The sequence below is a fragment of the Heptranchias perlo genome, chromosome 18 (assembly GCF_035084215.1).
Source record: "Heptranchias perlo isolate sHepPer1 chromosome 18, sHepPer1.hap1, whole genome shotgun sequence".
Lineage (NCBI taxonomy): Eukaryota > Metazoa > Chordata > Chondrichthyes > Hexanchiformes > Hexanchidae > Heptranchias > Heptranchias perlo.
The window spans coordinates 52,503,738-52,526,639 of NC_090342.1; the positions used below are offsets into that span (position 1 = coordinate 52,503,738).

The 22,902-nt window shown below is 45.0% G+C and overlaps 1 protein-coding gene across 4 annotated transcripts in view; it reads right to left on the reverse strand.

The window, feature by feature from the left end:
• hipk2 (homeodomain interacting protein kinase 2) overlaps positions 1-19,387 on the reverse strand; it is a 219,832-nt gene extending 200,445 nt beyond the window's left edge. For all 4 annotated transcript variants that reach the window (XM_067999916.1, XM_067999915.1, XM_067999914.1 and 1 more), the window contains exon 1: positions 18,703-19,387. In XM_067999916.1, coding sequence (XP_067856017.1) covers positions 18,703-18,721 — 19 coding nt within the window. In that variant the 5' untranslated portion in view covers positions 18,722-19,387. The remainder of the gene's footprint in view (positions 1-18,702) is intronic.
• Between the last annotated feature and the right edge of the window lie 3,515 nt (positions 19,388-22,902).

The window sequence follows — 22,902 nt, forward strand, 5'->3', positions numbered from 1 at the left end:
AGGTCAAGATGTACAACAAGGTGCGATCTGTACCCTGAATTATACCGTAATTACACTTAAATGACCAGAAGCGGCAGATCTCTCCTTCCTACGTACTTGCACAACATTCTTTGAGTGGGATATTAGTGTCAAATTGCTGATTCCTCCATAAACCCTGCAACCAACATCAACAACTTGCATTTCTATAGCACCTTTAACGTACGTAAAATGCACCAAGGTGCTTCACAGGAGTATTATCAGACAAAATTTAACACCGACCCATATAAAGAGATATTAGGACAGGTGATCAAAAGCTTGGTCAAAGAGGTAGGTTTTAAGGAGCGACTTAAAGAAAGAGAGATAGAGAGGTGGCGAGGTTTAGGGAGGGAATTCCAGAGCTTAAAGTCTAGGCAGCTGAAGACGCGGCCACCAATGGTCACGTGGAGCGATTAAAATCAGGGATGTGCAGTTGGCTAGAACTGGAGGAACGCAGGGATCTCGGAGGGTTGTAGGGTGGGGGAGGTTACGGAGATAGGGTGGGGCGAGGCCATGGAGGGATGTGACGAGAAAGGATGAGAATTTTAAAAACAAGGAGTTACCCGACTGGGAACCAATGTAGGTCAGCAAGCAGAGGGGTGATGGATAAATGGGATTTGGTGCGAGTTAGGATACAGGCAGCACACTCAACTCCTCACCCTTTCTACCGTCACTGACTTCACACATACGCAATCTGACCACACCGTCTCAGCTTGGCTGAATTGGGTAGCATGCAACACCTCAGAGTCACAAGGTTGTGGGTTCATGCTCCATTCTGGGGTTTGAGCGTACAATCTCAGCTGTGCGGTGTGGAACAGAGTGCCTCAGTGTCAGAGCTGCACACTTTGGTTGAGTTGCTACACTGAGGCCCTGTCTGCCTATCCAGCTGAATGTTAAAGATTCTGTAGCACTGTTTGAAGAGGAGCAGGGAGTCCTCCCAATGGGCTGGGCTACAGACTTCCCTCAAGCAACACTACCAAAAACAGATCAACTGGTTATTCATCTCATTGCTGTTATTGTGTCACATTTGACTACATGACATAACACAGTCACTGTATTGTAAAATAATTCATTGTACTTGAAGCGCTTTGAGTGGTTTCAAAAGGGACAATGTTATACAAAAGGCCAATCTTTCTTTTCTTTCCCCCCTCCCCCAGTATAACTGGGGCTGATCTACAAATCTGCCTTTACGTAGTTCGAGTCCGGATTATGACAACAGATTTTACTAATCCAGAACATTTAAATTTAAACTGCTGCTTGGTGCTACAATGAAAGCTTCGATTGTTGAAACAGTTTAGGGAACAGTTTCTCGAGTGAGATCTACTGATGTACTTCAGATTCAGTCTGCGGAAATGCTGAGTTCGGGTTCAAAGGTGCTGCGCTTCTGAGACCCAGTGTTGTAATCCTGGTTTGGTCTATATAAATGCAAGTTGTTGTTATTGTTGTACGTAAATGCCAAGGACAGATTGGTCGAGTGGCTTAAATTGCACTGAGAGGTGGTGCTGTAATCCAGATTCCACACATGTAAATGGTGTGAGCGGAATACTGAAACTTGCCCGGTTATATTGCGTAAATGTTGCTTCAGATGAAGTCTCTTAAAGCCAAAATCTGTCCAAGGTTTCAGTATTGCTCCCATATGTGGGGAGGTTGTTCTTGTTGACACTCCTGATCAGGGTACAAGAAAAGGCTCAATTGACAAGGCCTCTCTCACCTCCTTCTCTCTATCCTTCACAACCTTTCTCATCTCTTTCTTTCATCAATACAATAATCAATTCTTCTCTAAACTTTCTTCACATTCCTCATTGGCACCATATACACCATTCTATGCCCTCTACCTCCCTGCTGCTTCACTTTTCAAGCCAACCCTCATTGCATCTTCTTCTCTGGGACCTTAAAACTGGTCAGCTCTTCAATCTTCAGGCTTCAAAAACCAAGCTTGTTGCTGCTTGCAGATTTACTCCATCTACCCTTGTACCCTTTTTAACCTTGATGCTGTCTCGCACTGGGCTCCTTCATTTAGGTTTCTCTTTGAAAAGGAAATAAGCCTGAAGCTGCCCCAGTTATGCTGGTCATACGGTGCTGTTAACCAGACTCAGTGCATGTTGATGTCGAATGCAGATTATTAACACTGTCCCAGTTATGCTGGTGATACGGTGCTGTTAACCAGACTCAGTGCATGTTGAGGTCGAGTGTAGATTATTAACACTGTCCCAGTTATGCTGGTCATACGGTGCTGTTAACCAGACTCAGTGCGTGTTGAGGTCGAGTGTAGATTATTAACACTGTCCCAGTTATGCTGGTGATACGGTGCTGTTAACCAGACTCAGTGCATGTTGAGGTCGAGTGTAGATTATTAACACTGTCCCAGTTATGCTGGTGATACGGTGCTGTTAACCAGACTCAGTGCGTGTTGAGGTCGAGTGTAGATTATTAACACTGTCCCAGTTATGCTGGTGATACAGTGCTGTTAACCAGACTCAGTGCATGTTGAGGTCGAGTGTAGATTATTAACATTGTCCCAGTTATGCTGGTGATACGGTGCTGTTAACCAGACTCAGTGCGTGTTGAGGTCGAGTGTAGATTATTAACATTGTCCCAGTTATGCTGGTGATACGGTGCTGTTAACCAGACTCAGTGCGTGTTGAGGTCGAGTGTAGATTATTAACATTGTCCCAGTTATGCTGGTGATACGGTGCTGTTAACCAGACTCAGTGCATGTTGAGGTCGAGTGTAGATTATTAACATTGTCCCAGTTATGCTGGTGATACGGTGCTGTTAACCAGACTCAGTGTGTGTTGAGGTCGAGTGTAGATTATTAACATTGTCCCAGTTATGCTGGTGATACGGTGCTGTTAACCAGACTCAGTGCGTGTTGAGGTCGAGTGTAGATTATTAACACTGTCCCAGTTATGCTGGTGATACGGTGCTGTTAACCAGACTCAGTGCATGTTGAGGTCGAGTGTAGATTATTAACATTGTCCCAGTTATGCTGGTGATACGGTGCTGTTAACCAGACTCAGTGCATGTTGAGGTCGAGTGTAGATTATTAACATTGTCCCAGTTATGCTGGTGATACGGTGCTGTTAACCAGACTCAGTGCGTGTTGAGGTCGAGTGTAGATTATTAACATTGTCCCAGTTATGCTGGTGATACGGTGCTGTTAACCAGACTCAGTGCGTGTTGAGGTCGAGTGTAGATTATTAACATTGTCCCAGTTATGCTGGTGATACGGTGCTGTTAACCAGACTCAGTGCATGTTGAGGTCGAGTGTAGATTATTAACATTGTCCCAGTTATGCTGGTGATACGGTGCTGTTAACCAGACTCAGTGTGTGTTGAGGTCGAGTGTAGATTATTAACATTGTCCCAGTTATGCTGGTGATACGGTGCTGTTAACCAGACTCAGTGCATGTTGAGGTCGAGTGTAGATTATTAACATTGTCCCAGTTATGCTGGTGATACGGTGCTGTTAACCAGACTCAGTGCATGTTGAGGTCGAGTGTAGATTATTAACATTGTCCCAGTTATGCTGGTGATACGGTGCTGTTAACCAGACTCAGTGTGTGTTGAGGTCGAGTGCAGATTATTGGTGCTACTCCGGTTTTCTGACACCCAGTGCCGTAATCTGGATTCAGTGCGTGTTGAGGGTTGTCAACCGGTTCTACAGCACTCATTAGCAGTGAATATTTAACCTGCCTACTTCTCTCAGCTATGGTGGGAGTAGGGCGACATAAAGAGGCCAAAAGGAAACAAAAAGCATTTTAAGTGGGTTGGAGAGGTGGGACTGAGCCTCAGAGCAATTATACACAGTGCCTCAGAGTGGCAAAGATCCACATTGAATAAGATTTGATCTAAGACGTGCTAGAGACAAGGCAAATCAATCAGGGATGTCCTGCTTGATGCCACCTTGGGTCTCCTTGCATATGGCCAAAGTAGACACTGACAGCAGATCGGTGAGTCTGGATACACTTAAAATTAGGGGATAATTTTAAAAGAAATGTAAATGGATATTACTCCTGGTGGTGTAATAGCCTTTGGGACCTGGGTTCAAGTCTAACCCAGAAATGACAGGATAAGGAAAGGGAGGAAAGATGGAAAGATTTGTATTTCTATAGTACCTTCCATGACCTCAGGACATTCCAAAGCGCTTTACAGCCAATGAAGTACTTTGAAGTGTAGTCACTGTTGTAATGTAGGAAACGCGGCAGCCAATTTGAACTTAGCAAGATCCCACCAACAGCAATGAGATAAATGACCAGATACTTTGTTTTAGTGATGTTGGTTGAGGGATGAACGCCCCTACTCTTCCTCGAATAGTGCCATGAGATCTTTTACATCCACCTGTGAGGGCAGACGGTGGCCTCGGTTTAACGCTTCATCCGAAAGATGGCTCCGTTATTGCAGCACTCCCTTAGTACTGCACTGAAGTGGTGCAATAGGAGATGGCGACTGATTGTTGGGACAGAGGGGGGCTTGCAAAGCCTGACTGAGGAGACCTCAGTCCCAGCCACCAGCTGCTGCTGCTCCGTCAAACCTCACAGATTGGTTCTGACTGTCGCATGACTCGTTTTCATTTTACAGTCAGCACGTAATAGTCTCTTGGAAGTGCCTCTGTTACACATTCACAGTGCGTCACATACGGATGAGAAAGTCAGCGGCTGCTCGAGGATAGGAAACAGGACTGTTGAGATAAACAGGACTTTAACACCTTCCTCGGGGCAGTACATTGCGAGATTATGGCATCGAAAGATTAAAAACAAAGGCGGCTGCGATATGAAGTATTAACTGGTGAAGTTAATCTTTAAACTCCCAGCAAATATTTACCTAGCAGGGATCTTGGTGAGGAGAGGTGAATGTCTGAATACCAGTGTAATTTAAGCGGATGGCCTATTATTTCAAATCTACAATATATTTTTGTCTGATTACGCTCCTGTGAAGCGCCTTGGGACGTTTCCCTACTTTAAAGGCGCTACATAAATGCAAGTTGTTGTATATGTTATAATTCTATTATATTTGAACATCAGACAATTTCACAAAAATGCAACAGCAAATGGTGGACAAGTCCAAAATGGCAGACAGGTCCAGCTCTGGATGGACCATCTCCTCTTGCGAGGTGTTCAGCGTAACCGTAACACTGTCGCTGTGAACAAAATCTTATGCTCGCAAAAGAGCCTTTTTCAAAGATGTGTCCCCACAATTGCTCACTTGGTCACCATACCTTCCAGTGTGGTACTGACCCGTGCAGGGACCAGAAAAGTCTAGGGTTCCATCACAGGTTTGTGCCGAGTTATCTGATCTCGGCTGGGGTAACTATTGGGATGGTGCAATTGCCCTGTGCCTCGGTGGGGGGGTGGGGGGAAAAGAGGGATGAGAAAGCAACTCCTGCTCCTGACCACTATCCAAAGACCCATGTTGTAAAGTGCTGATTGTAGATGTTGGAAGATGAGTCCATAACACTGGACTGAACACTTGCCCAGGTACAGGAAAGAGGCTGGCCCACATGGAGCCTGTACCATGGCAACACTCAGTGCCTTCAGGAGAAAAGCGGAGAAAAATGGGGCTGAAGGACTTTTTTTTCAAACTAAGCCTTTGCCCCAATATAGCACCACAGGTGTTACAGGACAGAGCACATTGCTGAACTCTGGGCCAGTCCAGGAATAGTTAACATTTGGAGACAAATTTAAAAAACAATTTAAGTGAGGGAATAAAACCCTTTATAAGAGGGAACTGGCAAAGCTTGGCTCTGAATCTCAGCTGGCTCACTGACAAAAGAGAAGATACTTTTTTTTTTATTCGTTCACGGGATGTGGGCGTTGCTGGCGAGGCCAGCATTTATTGCCCATCCCTAATTGCCCTCGAGAAGGTGGTGGTGAGCCGCCTTCTTGAACCGCACACGGACTGCAGCGGTTCAAGAAGGCAACTCACCACCACCTTCTCGAGGGCAATTAGGGATGGGCAATAAATGCTGGCCTCGCCAGCGACGCCCACATCCAGTGAACGAATAAAAAAAAAAAATAGAAAGCCTGTCACCAAAGGTCATTCTTGTCTCCTAGTTGCTGCAGAGTGTAACACCAACCAAAGCCTTGAATGAATTGGTCAATCACACTTCACTTCTATTCTTTACACTTTTACACTTCTTGTGTCATACATTGAACTTAACACTTTAATTATTCCCAACTCTAGTGACAGACATGTACTCACGAGTACTGTATCCCAGTGTTGTTGTAGTGAGCCCTCCCAGTAGCCAGTGCTGGCTGTTTGAAAGAGCTATGCCATTAGTCCCACTCCCCCTGCCCTTTCCCCGTAGTCCTGCAAATTTTTCCCCTTCCAAGTATTTTATCCAATTCCCTTTTGAAAGTTCCAATTAAATCTGCTTCCACCAGGCAGTGCATTCCAGATCTTAACAACTCACTGCATAAAAAATATTCTTCTCATCTCCTCTCTAGCTCTTTTGCCAATTACCTTAAATCTGTGTCCTCTGGTCACCGACTTTCCTGCCAGTGGAAACAGTTTCTCCTTATTTACTCGATCAAAATGCCTCAAACAGCTGGCCACACATTGCAATATTTTGTTTTCTTCCAGCTCCTTCCCCAGCTCTCCTGAAGGCCTGACTGTTGCTCGGATACGACGTCATGGTTCTGGCAGCCCGTTAGTACCTCATTCAAGTCGCCATTCTTTTCATGTATTAACCTATGAGTGGGAGTCACAACCAGACCCAAAGCGGACTTCATCTGACGCCCACACAAGCACACGTTCCAGCAGGAATCCCTGGATAACAATCCAGATATGGACACCCTGTCTGAATTTTTTTTCTTTTCCCTACTACCTGCTCCCTCTACTCGCCAACTGGCTGTCTGTCATTAAGTCTTGGAGGAGTCAAATCTCCTCCTCTTCCAAATGCAGACAAACTTGAGCCGTCCTTTTCAGCTCCGGAAAGCCTCTATCCGACTTTGTTGACTGTCACCTCAGGCTAAGTTTGAATTCTACCAGTATTGGTGTGTACAAATCTGCCACACACCCATCCCCTACCTCTTCCCCCACTATTTCCCAATCTTTAATCCATTTTGTTATCACTTCGAGACTTGGTCGATCCAATACTCTCCTAGCCAGTCTTCCTCAAACTGCAACCCATTCAGAACGCCGCTGTCCACTGCCTCACCTGATCAAAGCCCCACACTTCCATCACCCTGGCCTCACCTGGCTCCCTGTGTAACTTTGTCCTTGCCTTCAAATACTTCTTCAGCCATCGCAACTTATCTCCTTGACCTACTACTGCCCTCTGGCCCTGCTCCCACCTTTCTCTGCTCCACCATCAGTTTACTCCTCAGTCTCTATCATTGGCGGATGCTCTTTTAGCCACTATGCCTCTGTTTGTCTAGAACGACCTCCCTCTCCATCTCGACTTTGAGAAACCTCACAAAGACTTTTCTCTTCAAGCGCTCTCGGCCCTGTTCTCCAATTCTATTCTACTTGCTCTTTTCCATCCGCCCAGTGTCTTATTTTCTTTCTCCACTCTGTGAAGCTCTCTGAGGTGTTTTTCTAACATGAGGTTCGCAATGTAAATACAAGTTGTAGTATTTATTAACCCACCTTGGATGGTGATAGCAGTACCACAATTAGCCTTAGGATCCCTAAATTAGGTGGGGAAGCGGCGGGGGCGGGGAGGGTGGTGGTGGAAATAACTATGGAGGCATAGCTATCCCATCATCCACAGTACTGAAAAGCTCCCTATTAACACAATAGGGCTATTTGCATCGCAATCTCCTCCTTCTTGATGCTTCCAAATAAATACCTGGCATTACCAGCTCTCTGCATAACCTTTTCCTTATCTTTAGTCCCGACATACGAGATCTTAATCTTCCTTTGATTTTATTGATAATACCCTGGTCAATGCTCCTCTGAACCGTCCTCATGTCTCTCCTAAGTTGCAGTTATGCATTTTTCCTTCTCTCTGTATCCTCACTATGTTATTATCATAATTCATCACATGGCATCCTACTTTAATTCCCTCCATCCGAGACCTCAATACCTTAGAGCTCCCTCAGTTCCTGCAATCTTCAGGGTCTTAAAATTCATCCTTGGAGTCACCTCATGGTTTGTTTCTTGTTTGCCATTGGCTTCTCTGCAACTCTTTTCGGCCCTGGTGATGTCCTGAGCATCAAGTCTTGGCCCATCACCAAGCCTTCCTAATCAACAAGAACTGGTGCTTGCAAATTGGACTGTTATTCGAGAGTTTTTTTTTAAAAAAGTGCATCAGCCTGTTGAGTACTCCCCCATAAAGCAATCTCTGTTACATACTAAGGAAGCTGATCGAATTTTTCTAATGCGTGGAGATTTTAGCAACTTGGTCTAAAGCCTCACTACTTAGCGACTGTTGCAGAATCTCCGTCCCTATCCACCAGCTCTTCATAGTTTCCCAGCTGGCCAGCTGTTTTTCCATTCCTTCATGCTCGTCACACATGAAGCTCTCATGAGAGATTGATTAGATGCGGCAAAAATCAGATACATTATCTCACTGTGTGATTGGTCGTGGACTGAGTTGGAGAGATGCATTATTGATTGGTTATGCATCAACAACAACAACAACAACTTGATACAACAACAACGACTTGCATTTATATAGCGCCTTTACTGTGGTAAAATGTCCCAAGGCACTTCACAAGAGCGTTAGCAAAGAGAGTTTGACACTGAGCCACATAAGGAGATATTAGGACAGGTGACCAAAAACTTGGTCAAAGAAGTAGGTTTTAAGGAGCATCTTAAAGGACAAGAGGCAGAGAGGTTTAGGGAGGGAATTCCAGAGCTTAGGGCCTAGGCAGCGGAAGGCACAGCTGTGAATGGTGGAGTGATTAAAATTGGGGCTGCATAAGAAATCTTGGACAGTTGTAGGGCTGGAGGAGGTCACAGAGATAGTGAGGGTCGAGGCCATGGAAGAATTTGAAAACAAGGATGGGAATTTTAAAATCGAGCTGTTCCTGGACTGGGAGCCAATGTAGGTTAGCGAGCATCCTTAATGTAAGCATGAGTGATCAATTGATGCTTTTGCTGGCTATTTGGACCCAGGGCTGTTCTGGGGTGGCTGACAAAGAGTAGACTGCTGGATGAAAGAGAGAGAGAGAGAGGGAGAGAGACTTGCATTGAGATTAGCACCTTATCACATCTTAGAAACAATTCAAACTACAACATACCCCCAGGACGTGAGGGCTTGCCAGTGGAAATGGACTTTTGTGTTTGGCACAAGAAAAAGTATCTGAAGTGGGGTTGCCAACTCTGGTTGGACATATTCCTGGAGGTTTGATGACATGATTTCTCGCCTCCAACCAGCCCACCCTCACACTTCCACCATTGGTCGCCCGACACGTCCATCCTGGCGACGCCCCACCTTCCCATACCAGGTGTAAAGTGAACAGAGTCTTTGTTACCCGATTGACTGACAGTCAAAAATCATCCAAACAGCCACTTTTCGCTTCTCCAATATTTTTACAACTAATAATTGAAAATGTTCAAAGAAAATGAAAGCAACATACAATATTTTTAATGCCCCTATGATTTTTCTCCTGGCTTGCAGTGTCCTGGAAGTTAATCTTTAATTCCTGGAGACTTCAGGCCAATCCTGGAGGGTTGGCAACCCTAATCTGAAGTGAGTCCAATCTAACAGGCACAGTCGGGCCCGTTAACACCCACTGAACCCATTGCCAAGCAACCAGCCTTCAGTAGCGGAGTGGAGATAATGGGAAAAAAAATGAAAAGTTAGAAATAAACAAAACCTTGCTACATTTGCAGTGATATCGGGTGGGCCTGTTGGGAGGATGAAGCATCAGTAACCCCCCTCAGATTGCTGGATAAATTTGACTGATTGGCAGCCAACCGGTCTAGCAAGTATACAAACTCAGTGGTATTTTACATAGAATTACATTGAACTACAAAAGAATTTACGGCACAGAAACAGGCCATTCCACCCAACAGGTTTATGTCAGTGTTAATGCTCCACACGAACCTCCTTCCTCCCTACTTCATCTAACCCCATCAGCAGAACCTCCGAATTCCTTTCTCCCTCATGTGTGTATCTAGCTTTCCCTTAAATGCATCAATGCTAATCGCCTCAACCACTCCTTGTGGTAGCGAGTTCCACATTCTAACCACTCTCTGGATAAAGAAGTTTCTCCTGAGTTCCTTTTTGGATTTATTAGTGACTATCTTATATTTATGGCCCCTGGTTTTGAACTCCCCAAGTGGAAATATCTTCTCTACGTCTACCCCATCTAAACTCCTTCATAATTTTAAAGACCTCTATTAAGTCACCCCTTAGCCATCTCTTTTTCGAGAAAAGAGCCCCAGCCTGTTCTGTCTTTCCTGATAGTTATAAACTCTCCTTTGCACAACCTCCTCCTACCTTCGTCGCAAGGAAACCCGACCCTACAAACAGTGGGGTTTCAATAAAGGAAAAGGTGGATATCTCCATCGCTTGCTGGGAAGGGCACAAGCAGAGCGTTCAACTGCAAACTGGCGCACTCTTCCTTCTTTATTTATTTTACACAAAGGGCTTTACATATTTGCGGTCCAGCTGGTGACCATTTGCAAGCAGAAATATGAGGCAGATTGAAGAGCAGGAGGACCTGCTGATCATCAGCGTGCGCTGCTAATAACAAGAAACAATTCACGCCCTTACTCCACTAAATAAAGATAATGTCCATAGGAGCAGCGGAACAAACCTGGGAGACCTGATCTTTAAAGGGGGCACTGCCATCTCTTGAAGTGCCTTGCCGTAAAAAAAATATAGACTGTGGGATCCACACATACTGAGAAGTATTCAGCCAAAGAACCAGTGAATACAAGAGAGAAGTTCATGCCAAGCTTTGACCCAGAAAATTTTGTTTTTTCCCTTCTTTTTCACCCCTCATATTCCCTTCTGCAAGCACGGAATGGGGTAAAGTTCTACAGGGCTGAGTCCCCTCTACTACTCCATCTAACGGTTAAGATCCAGTCTGCCTGGACAGCATCAGACATCAAATGGGAGTGGGGGGGGGGGGGGTGGAGGGAGGGGGGGGTCATCACATAGTTGAGCCCGTTCCTGTTCTGAGCTGTTGTCCATACACAAGCACTTCCAGCAGGGGCCACTAGATATTTTTATTTCCCCATTCTTAGATGTGGCGTCACTGGCAAGGCCGGCAATTATTGTCCATCCCTAGTTGCCCTTGAGAAGGTGGCGGTGGGCCTTCTTCTTGAACTGCTGTTGTCCGTGCGGTGAAGGTTCTCCCACAATGCTGTTAGGTAGGGAGTTCCAGCTTTTTGACCCAGCGACGATGAAGGAAAGCGATGGAGAGCTGGAATCCTGGACAACATTCCCCTCTTACTCTGACCTTGCCCTCCTCCTGCAATCTCAAACAGCGAATGAGAGATCGAACCTGAGCACCTTCCTGGTCCGTATGACACAGGACCACATGCATGCTAAATAATGGAAGCAACATGCTATCGACAGAGCTAAGCGATTCCACAACCAACGGATCAGATCAAAGCTCTGCAGTCCTGCCACATCCAGTCGTGAATGGTGGTGGACAATTAAACAACTAACGGGAGGAGGAGGCTCTGTAAACATCTCCATCCTCGACGATGGCAGAGTCCAGCACGTGAGTGCAAGAGACAAGGCTGAAGCGTTTGCAACCATCTTCAGCCAGAAGTGCCGAGTGGATGATCCATCTCAGCCTCTTCTCGATATCCCTACCATCACAGAAGCCAGTCTTCAGCCAATTCGATTCACTCCACGTGATATCAAGAAATGGCTGAGTGCACTGGATACAACAAAGGCTATGGGCCCCAACAACATCCCGGCTGTTGTGCTGAAGACTTGTGCTCCAGAACTAGCCACGCCTCTAGCCAAACTGTTCCAGTACAGCTACAACACTGGCATCTACCCGACAATGTGGAAAATTGCCCAGGTATGTCCTGTCCACAAAAAGCAGGACAAATCCAATCCGGCCAATTACCGCCCCATCAGTCTACTCTCAATCATCAGCAAAGTGATTGAATGTGACATCGACAGTGCTATCAAGTGGCACTTACTCACCAATAACCTGCTCACCGATGCTCAGTTTGGGTTCCGCCAGGACCACTCGGCTCCAGACCTCATTACAGCCTTGGTCCAAACATGGACAAAAGAGCTGAATTCCAGAGGTGAGGTGAGAGTGACTGCCCTTGACATCAAGGCAGCTTTTGACCGAGTGTGGCACCAAGGAGCCCTAGTAAAATTGAAGACAATGGGAATCAGGGGGAAAACTCTCCAGTGGCTGGAGTCATACCTAGCGCAAAGGAAGATGGTAGTGGTTGTTGGCTGCCAATCGTCTCAGCCCCAGAACACTGCTGCAGGGGTTCCTCAGGGCAGTGTCCTCGGCCCAACCATCTTCAGCTGCTTCATCAATGACCTTCCCTCCATCATAAGGTCAGAAATAGAGATGTTCGCTGATGATTGAACAATATTCAGTTCCATTCGCAACCCCTCAGATAATGAAGCAGTCCATGCCCGCATGCAGCAAGACCTGGACAACATCCAGGCTTGGGCTGATAAGTGGAAAGTAACATTCGCGCCAGATAAGTGCCGGGCAATGACCATCTCCAACAAGAGAGAGTCTAACCACCTCCTCTTGACGTTCAACTGCATTACCATCGCCAAATCCCCCACCATCAACATTCTGGGGGTCACCATTGACCAGAAATTAACTGGACCAGCCACATAAATACTGTGGCTACAAGAGCAGGTCAGAGGCTGGGTATTCTGTGACGAGTGATTCACCTCCTGATTTCCCAAAGCCTTTTCACCATCTACAAGGCACAAGTCAGGAGTGTGATGGAATACTCTCCACTTGCTTGGATGAGTGCAGCTCCAACAACACTCAAGAAGCTCAACACCGTCCAGGACAAAGCAGTCCGCTTGATTGGCACCCCATCCACCACCCTAAACATTCACTCCCTTCACCACCAGCGCACCGTGTGTACCATCCACAGGATGCACTGCAGCAACTCGCCAAGGCTTCTTCGACAGCACCTCCCAAACCCGCGACCTCTACCTTCTAGAAGGACAAGGGCAGCAGGCACATGGGAACAACACCACCTCCCCTCCAAGTCACACACCATCCCGACTTGGAAATATATCGTCATTCCTTCATCGTCACTGGGTCAAAATCCTGGAACTCCCTTCCTAACAGCACTGTGGGAGAACCTTCACCACACGGACTGCAACGGTTCAAGGCGGCGGCTCACCACCACCTTCTCAAGGGCAATTAAGGGTGGGCAATAAATGCCGGCCTTGCCAGCGATGCCCACATCCCATGAACGAATAAAACAAACTCAGTTACTATTGAGCCACTGGGGGAAGCTCTGCTGTGACAAATTGCAAAACATTTACAGCACAGAAACAGGCCATTTGGTCTAACGGGTCTATGCCACTGTTTATGCTTCACACAAGCCTCCCACCCTACTTCATCTCTCCCCATCAACATATCCTTCTATTCCTTTCTCCTCATGTTCTTATCTAGCTTCGCCACAACTATTCTTCGTGGTAGCGAGTTCCACATTCTAACCACTCTCTGGGTAAAGACGTTTCTCCTGAATTCTTTATTGGATTTATTAGTGACTATCTAATATTTATGACCTCTAGTTTTGGACTCCCCACAAGTGGAAACATTACATCTACCCTATCGAATCCCTTCATAATTTTAAAGACCTCTATTAGGTCACCCCTCAGCCTTCTCTTTTCTAGAGAAAAGAGCCCCAGCCGGTCAGTCCTTCCTGATAGTTATAACCTCTCAGTTCTAGCAACATCCTCGTAAATCTTTTTTGCATCTTCTCCAGTGCTTCTATATCCTTTAAGAAATTTAAGTAAAACAAATTCAATTTAAAAAAAATTACAAAGTACGACGTGACACATGTGGAATTTACATGGTGTCCACATCCTTGCACTTTCTAATCAGTCAACACAGAGATCACATTCTGAAGCTTCCAGGACTATTCCTTCAATTTACTCTAGTCCAAGTTGCTGAACACAACACCTGCTTATGGGCTAAAATAACTGACCATGCAGGAATTGAGGAACCAAGGTTTCAGTGAACACAGAAGGAGCACCAGTTAACAGTATCAGGGTAATCGACTGTAAAGGGCATCACTGCCGAGTCCTTCACTGTTACAGGCACTGCCCAGTAAGGGTGGCTTGTGTCGTGACCCAAGGTCATGGAGGTCCATCGCAGTGCCCTCACTAAGATCATATGACTGAGCGGAGAGATGGAATCCAAGATGGGATCTTCCTAGCCTGCACAGTTCAGTGCCACGCTGCCTTGATACCGACTAAGCCTTTCAACGTAGACATTACGTGCCATTTCAAGCTGAAACCCTTTCTTTGCTATTTCCCTGACAACTTTAACTCCCAACTAAAACCAACAATTTATATATCCATTTTATTATAAATATACTGCTTCTTTAAATTACATAGTACAACACTCTAATCAAAGGCAAAACACAGTGAAGCCTTGAATTTTTTTTTGACTATTACTTTATCCTGTTTTATTTCTTGTGAATTTTGTTTCCATTAAAGCGAGGGATTAATCCTTTCTGTCCGGGTTCGGGATAGAGCATTCCAAAATCAGGTAGAGTGCAGTGAGATGCAGAGTAAAGCTTGGTCTCGACAACTTGCCCCAACTCAAAACAGTGACATCACGATATAGCGAGAGCACTTCTACAGTAAAGACATCCCTGCATGGCCCAGTGGCTGAACGCACTGCTCTGTGTGACACAGGAAGATCCCAGTTTTGGTGCACAATCTCTGCCTGTCCAGGCCAGCCCTACCTGGGACGCTGTTGAGAGTCTGGGCCTATGTTGCTGAAGTCTGAGCCCCGCCCCTTTCTGTCTGTTCCGTTGTCCGCCCAAGCTCCAGCCAGACCTTGTCTATTTCTGAGTCCAAGTGAACTCTTAATAAGGACTAGGCTAGGCTCAAGAAAGACAAAGGCATGTCGGCACAATGGTTAACTCGTGCAGCTTTAACCAACAGGGCTTCAGTCAAAAGGGCTGCTTATTTAGAGTGAGCCTTGGCTCAATAGTAGCACTCTCGCCTCCGAATCAGAAGATTGTGGTTCAAGTCTCACTCCAGCCACTCGAGCACAAACTCCAGTGCAGCACTGAGGGAGTGCTGCACTGTCACAATCTCTCCTCAAAAGGACAACCCTCTCATCCCAGGAATTAATCTAGTGAACCTTCGCTGCACCGCCTCTAAGGCAAGTATATCCTTCCTTAGATAAGCAGACCAAAGCCGTACACAGTACTCTGCATTCTGGAATTCTCTTCTCAAACCCCCTTTGCCTTGCTACACCTCTCCAATTCTCCATTGTTCACCTCCCCTCATCCTTCTCCCAGATTTTGTTCAATGTTGTGTTCACATAAAACGCCTTGGGAAATTTCCCTTTGTTAAGGGCAATTTGTTAAGTGCAAATTGTTGGTGTTTCTGCGACAACCATCTTTCCCTTCACACTTTCAGTCTTCCTACCCACCCTAACCAGTACACTTGTCACCATTCCGAGTCGATAGTCTTTTTCATTATTGCGGAGCCACCACAATGGAGGAACCCCCTACTCCCAGTGGACAATGGGAATTGGCAGATAGTCTGCTGTTCCTAGATTTTGATCAGTGAGTAGCAGTCTTGCCTTTGAGTCAGAAGGTCATAGGTTCAAGTCCCACTCCAGGGATTTGATTACGAAATCTAGTCTGCAGTACTGAGGGAGTGCTACACTATCGGACGCGCCGTCTTATGGATGAGATGTTAAACCGAGGCCCCGTCTGCCCTCTCAGGTGGATAAAAGATCCCATGGTACTATTTCGAAGAAGAGCATGGGAGTTCTTCCCGGTGTCCTGGCCAATACTTCTCTCAACCAACATCACATCTGGTCATTATCTCATTAGTGTTTGTGGGAGCTTGCTGTCCACAAATTGGCTGCCACGTTTCCCTACATCACAACAGTGACCACACTTCAAAAGCAATTCATTGGCAGGAAAGCACTGTGGGACATACTAAGCACATAGCAATCATTATATAATTGTAAGCTCTTTCCTTCATTACATGTATGGTGCAGCAGTACCCTACGTATGGGAATGAAAATAAGTACACGACAAGTAAGAAAAATGTTATGTGGTCTTATTCACCAACAGATGATGACGACACAAAAATATCAGAAGCCGTGCAGCGAGGCCATAACTCACACCCTGCGTTCTCCCTCCAGAGTTCCGCCAGTTAATCAGGAAGGCGGATAAAGGGACTGCACATAACACTATGTTCTGAATTTCCCTAAATAAAACTAGAAAAGTTGACAAACCAAAAAACTGAGAACTCAATGATGAAAGGGGTTTATTTTGAGAGACCCTTCCTGCATTGTTATTTGCGATTAATAATCCTGGTTCTTTTTTGTACCTACACAAACGTTGATATTTACAGAGGAGTGTCCCTGTGAACGTGTTGATATTTACAGAGGAGGGTCCCTGTGAATGTGTTGATATTTACAGAGGAGGGTCCCTGTGAACGTGTTGATATTTGCAGAGGAGGGTCCCTGTGAACATGTTGATATTTACAGAGGAGGGTCCCTGTGAATGTGTTGATATTTACAGAGGAGTGTCCCTGTGAACGTGTTGATATTTGCAGAGGAGGGTCCCTGTGAACATGTTGATATTTACAGAGGAGGGTCCCTGTGAACGTGTTGATATTTGCAGAGGAGGGTCCCTGTGAACATGTTGATATTTACAGAGGAGGGTCCCTGTGAATGTGTTGATATTTACAGAGGAGTGTCCCTGTGAATGTGTTGATATTTACAGAGGAGGGTCCCTGTGAACGTGTTGATATTTGCAGAGGAGGGTCCCTGTGAACGTGTTGATATTTACAGAGGAGGGTCCCTGTGAATGTGTTGATATTTACAGAGGAGGGTCCCTGTGAACATGTTGATATTTACAGAGGAGGGTCCCTGTGAACATGTTGATATTTGCAGAGGAGGGTCCCTGTGAATGTGTTGATATTTACAGAGGAGGGTCCCTGTGAACGTGTTGATATTTACAGAGGAGGGTCCCTGTGAACGTGTTGATATTTGCAGGGTATCCCCCCCAGACAGAAAAGTTTGAAAATCTCTGCCTGAAAGCTTTAAGGAGAGTTGGAGTTCACACTGCTGTACCTTGACTGAGATTAAATCCATTTGTAGCTAATTGGAAAATATATATATTTTTGCCAGCTTTTAACTGATAAAACCTTTTGATTCAGCAAACCCAAGCTCTATCTGGGGGTTACCTCTACTTAATTCCATCAACCTTTATCACAATGTATCCACAAGTCTTGCACCACAGTATACGAAAACCATAAGGTTTTCAGTGAGCTTTACCAATACGAGGGAGAGGATTCTATGTTACATTGAACAAACCAACACTCTGGCAATAAAATATAAAGTGGCCATTACAGTGAATATTTGCACACTTAAAAAAGAATCAAAATACAATTGTTAATAGAATTTACAAACAGAAGGGTTCAAACTCAAAAAGGTTTTATTTGTTCCCCTAACAAGAGAATATCTTTGCAAATATAATAGTTTCCTTCAAACATTAACAGTTACAGCCAATAATCCAATATATATATATACACACTAGATCTGTAACGGGACAACTGTTTTAAAATGCACAGTATCCTGCTTGTCTGGAGAAAGACTTGGGCCAGTATGTGGGGACAACTGCAGTAATAAATCACAGGAAAGCATCGCTGAAATAAAAGGAAAACCCCCTTCTCGAAAAAAAAGAGTCCAGCAGCCACATATCTCGCAGTGAGATCAAGGATCGACATCACGATACATTCGGCCGACAGGGGGCGGGCAGGTGAAGAATTCTGAGAGGAGACAATTATTTCAGAACCCAGATAGTTTCAGTATACACTGGCTGTGCTCTCTCCCGGTGCAATGAAATTCTCGTCCAACAAATTGCTCATTTTAAAAGACACTTGTGAGCAGATTCGTTTTACTAAAAATGACACAGCGGGATAACAACCAAAAAAAAAAAAGAACAGGGCTTTGCAGCAAAAAAAAAAGCCCAGAAGCATTTCTAATAGAGTTGTTCTGCTCCCATAGCTCCCTTTAAGACATTCCTTTGTCTCCTGGTGTTTAATCCGAGCCCCGCTATCACCAGGAAATCCTTCCAACTATTCACCCGTAAATCAATGGGACTTTCACACGCACGCAAAGTTTCCTCACTTGTTATTCGCTCCGTGAATCAGATCTGTGAAATTAATCATTTCAGCAATTCCCCCTCGTTTTTCTTTTTTTAAATATTGAGAAGTGGATCCACGTGAAAGACAAATTCACTCTTCCACCAAAATAAGAGGGATAACCGTAAACTGATATATTTTGACAAATTCATTAGACTGGGGATCGAAACCAATCGGGTCTAGACCCCCCTCAACAATAACAAGCAGGCTCCGTGTGAAATGCCCAGTGTCAGTTTCACTTAAACCCACTGAAGTCTCCCTTCGGTTTCCGCACTCAAACAGATCAAGCCTTCAGCACAGACCCCCATCCCTTCACATTGAACCCCACCCCCACAAGCCTCCCCATCCTCAACCTGCCAGCTGATTTAAATGGCAACAAGAAAATAAAAAGAGGTGTGTGTGTGTGTTAATTTCAAGTCTTACCTTCGTACATCAGGGCCATCGGTGCAATGCTGTGTGCTATGCATGGCAGAATACAAAGCCAGTTGCTCCCCTCCTTGCTAAACACGGTGCAGATCTGCCATATTGTGCTGGATTAATTTGGACTGTAAATCCCTGGCTGCATCATTGTTTCGATTCATCCAGAGAGAGGGAGAGAGAGAGAGACATTGGGGGGAAAAACTCTTGCAAAATTGGTCATTGACGTTCTTCTTTCACGCAAGGTTCTCTCTCCCCTCTCTCTCTCCCTCCCTCTCTCCCCCCCAAGTACAAGACACCGGAGACCCTGCAAGAATCCAGTTCGAGTCCCACATACGGATCTTCTGCTTTGTGTCTCAATATTATTTTTTTTTAAATTGAGCCAAATTGTGATCTTTTTACCTCCCAGACAACATGTCTGTGGGGTTTCTGCAAACTTACAAGCAGAAACCAGAGAGCCGGAGAGATATCAACTGCCTATGCAGTCGATCTCTCCCGAAAATAAACCCTTTAGGAGCGAGCCTGGGCAACTTTGCTTTCCTCCCTCAACTCTTTTTGCGATGACTTTTTGATCCTTGTTTTGGGGGAGGGGGGGGGAAAGGGAAGGAGGTAAAGAAGGTGTTGGGTTGTGATCACTGCGGTGGCTGAGTAGGGCAGAATCGATGTCTCCAGCACAGAAACTGAAGGGGAATTATTTCTGCACGGTTCTTCTTTCGACTGCTACAGGCTGAGGGCGAGTGTGACGCAAAGAGAGATACAACAAATGGAAATGGGGATGAGCCAGAGACCGAGTGATGCTTGCCCATCCAAATTGGACACTTTAACTCTTTGCTTTCTGGGCTATGAAAATGAACCGTTTCATTTTATTTATTAAAATATATAAATGGACATTGGCCAATAGTTATCACCTCAAGTAACATCACTAAAACAGATGATCTGGTCATTATCACTTTGCTGTTTATGGGAGCTTGCTGTGCGCAAATTGGCTGCCGCGTTTCCCTACATTACAACACTTCAAAAGTACTTCATTGGCTGTATAGCGCTTTGGGTCGTGAAAGGCGCTACATAAATGCAAGTTCTTTTCTGTTTTCTAATTATATGCGCATGCATAAGTACAATAGTTTATGTTAGTTTTTATTCATTCTTGGGGTGTGGGAGTCACTGGCAAAGGCCGGCATTTATTTGCCCTTGAGAAGGTGGTGATGGGCCTTCTTCTTGAGCTGCTGCAGTCCACATGGTGAAGATGCTCCCACTGTGCTGTTAGGTAGGATTTTGGCCCAGCGACGATGAAAGAACGGCGATATATTTCCAAGTCAGGATGGTGTGTGTCTTGGAGGGGCACTCAGAGGTGATGGTATTCCCTTGCAACTGCTGCCCTTGTCCTACTAGGTGGTAGAGGTCGCAGGTTTGGGAGGTGCTGCCAAAAAAGCCTTGGCGAGTTGCTGCAGTGCATCCTGTGGATAGAACACACTGCAGCCACGGTGCACCGGTGGTGAAGGTCGTGGGTTTGGGAGGTACATTTCTTTCAATGCGTGATTTTTTTTCCATCTTCATTCAAAGGAACAAACTGAATGAATTGCAGGTGCAAATTCAGCTTAGTGAGTACAATATGGTAACCATTAATGAGACATGGCTGCAAGATGGTCAGGACTGGGAACTGAATATACCAGGTTATAAGATCTACAGGAAGGATAGGGAAACTGGTAGAGGGGGAGGAGTAGCCTTAGTGATTAAGGATGAAATTACTTCAATGATAAGAGAGGATATAACGAGAGGTAAGCAGGCAGTGGAGACTTTATGGGTAGAATTAAGAAATAGAAAAGGATTTAAGACTGTAGTGGGAGTTGTGTACAGACCCCCTGGTAGCAGCTGTGAAGTGGTAGAATGTATAAATGCAGAGATTAGACAAGCATGTAGCAAAGGCAGAGGGGCTTTAGTGGGGAATTTTATCTTTCATATGGATTGGGATAAGCAGATGAGCTCATGACAAAAAACTATGGACGACAAAAGAGGTAAGGGACAAAATAAAACTAAAAGAGAAAGCGTACAAAAATGCAAAAAATAGCTCAGATCCTGGCGGCTGGGAGAGATACAAACAACAGCAAAGGGTGACAAAACAGATAGTAAGAGCAACGTGGGCCCCTTAAAAACTGATAATGGTGATATTGTAAATGAAAATAAGGAAATGGCAGACATGTTAAATAATTACTTTGCATCAGTAGAGGAAGAGGATAGCATGCTGGACACCCCAAAGAAATTAATTTTGAATCAAGGTCGGGGACTCACCATAATTAATGTAAGCAAATTAACAGTAACAAGGAAAATAATGGCACTGAAGAGTGACAAATCCCCAGGACCAGATGGTTTCCATCCCAGGGTTTCAAAGGAAGTAGGTGAGAACATTGCAGTTGCCCTAACCATAATCTTCCAAAGTTCTCTCGATTCAGGAACTGTTCCTTTAGATTGGAAAATTGCACGTCACTCCGCTATTTAAGAAAGGTGAGAGAGGGAAACCAGGGAATTATAGACCAGTTAGCCTAACATCTATTGTTGGGAAATTACTAGAGTCTATATTTAAGGATAGAGTGACTGAACACCTTGAAAATTTTCAGCTGATCAGAGAGAGCCAGCGTGGATTTGTAAAGGGTGGGTCATGCCTGACGAACCTCTTTGAATTTTTTGAAGAGGTGACTAAAGTTGTGGACAGGGGAATGTTTATGGATGTTGTTTATATGGACTTCCAGAAGCCATTCGATAAAGTTCCTCATAAGAGACTGTTAACTAAACTTGAAGCTCATGGAATTGAGGGCAAATTATTGACCTGGTTAGGAAATTGGCTGAGTGGCAGGAGACAGAGAGTAGGGATAATGGGCAGGTACTCAAATTGGCAGGATGTGACTAGTGGTTTTGGGGCCTCAACTGTTCACTGTATTTATTAACAACTTAGATGATGGGATAGAGAGCCACATATCCAAGTTTGCCAATCACACAAAGATAGGCAGCATTGTAAGCAGTGTTGATGGAAGCATAAAATTACAGAGAGATATTAATAGATTAAGTGAATGGGCAACACTGTGGCAAATGGATTTCAGTGTAGACAAGTGTGAGGTCATCCACTTTGGACCTAAAAGGGATAGATCTTTCTAAAAGGGATAGTACTTTCTAAATGGTGAAAAGTTCGAAACAGTGGCACTCCAAAGAGACTTAGGGGTCCATGTACACGGATCATTAAAATGTCATGGACAGGTAAAGAAAATAATCAAAAAGGCGCTCATATCTAGAGGACTAGAATACAAGGGGGTAGAAGTTATGCTACACTATACAAAGCCCTGGTTAGACCACACCTGGAGTACTGTGTTCAGTCCTGGGCACCACACCATTGGAAGGATATATTGGCCTTGGAGGGAGTGCAGCGTAGATTTACTAGAATGATACCTGGACTCCAAGGAGAGATTACACAAACTAGAGTTGTATTCCCTGGAACTTAGAAAATTAAGGGGTGATTTGATCGAAGTTTTCAAGATATTAAGGGGAACTGATAGGGTAGATAGAGAGAAACTATTTCCGCTGGTTGGGGAGTCTAGGACTAGGGGACATAGCCTAAAAATTAGAGCCAGGACTTTCAGGAGTGAAGTTTGGAAACACTTCTACATGCTAAGGGTGGTAGAAGTTTGGAACGCTCTTCCGCAAATGACAGTTGGTGCTAGCTCAATTGTTAATTTTAAATCTGAGATTGATAGATTTTTGTTAACCAAAGGTATTACAGGATATGGGGCTAAGGCGGGTATATGGAATTAGATCACAGATCAGCCATGATCTCATTGAATGGTGGAATAGGATCGCAGAGCTAAATGGCCTACTCTTGTTCCTATGTTCCTAAAGGCCATTGCCATTACTCCTCTCAAACTGCAATGAGTATGGAGTTGGCGAGGGCGGTGGGAGGTGTTATTTTCTGTAGCACCAGGGAATCAATGGGCCTGGATGCCCTGATTTGAACTGAGGTTGTTTATCACTGATGCATTGTAAAAAGATCCCATAGTGCTGTTAGAGGGGGATGTCCTGGCATCTTGGCCAACATTCCTCCCTCAACCGACATCAGCAAACAAAAAAAGAATAAACTGGCTAATGGTCTCTTGCTATTTGTGGGATCGTGCTTTGCATGCATCGGCTGTCTGCAAAAGCAACAGTGACTGCGTTTCAAAGTAG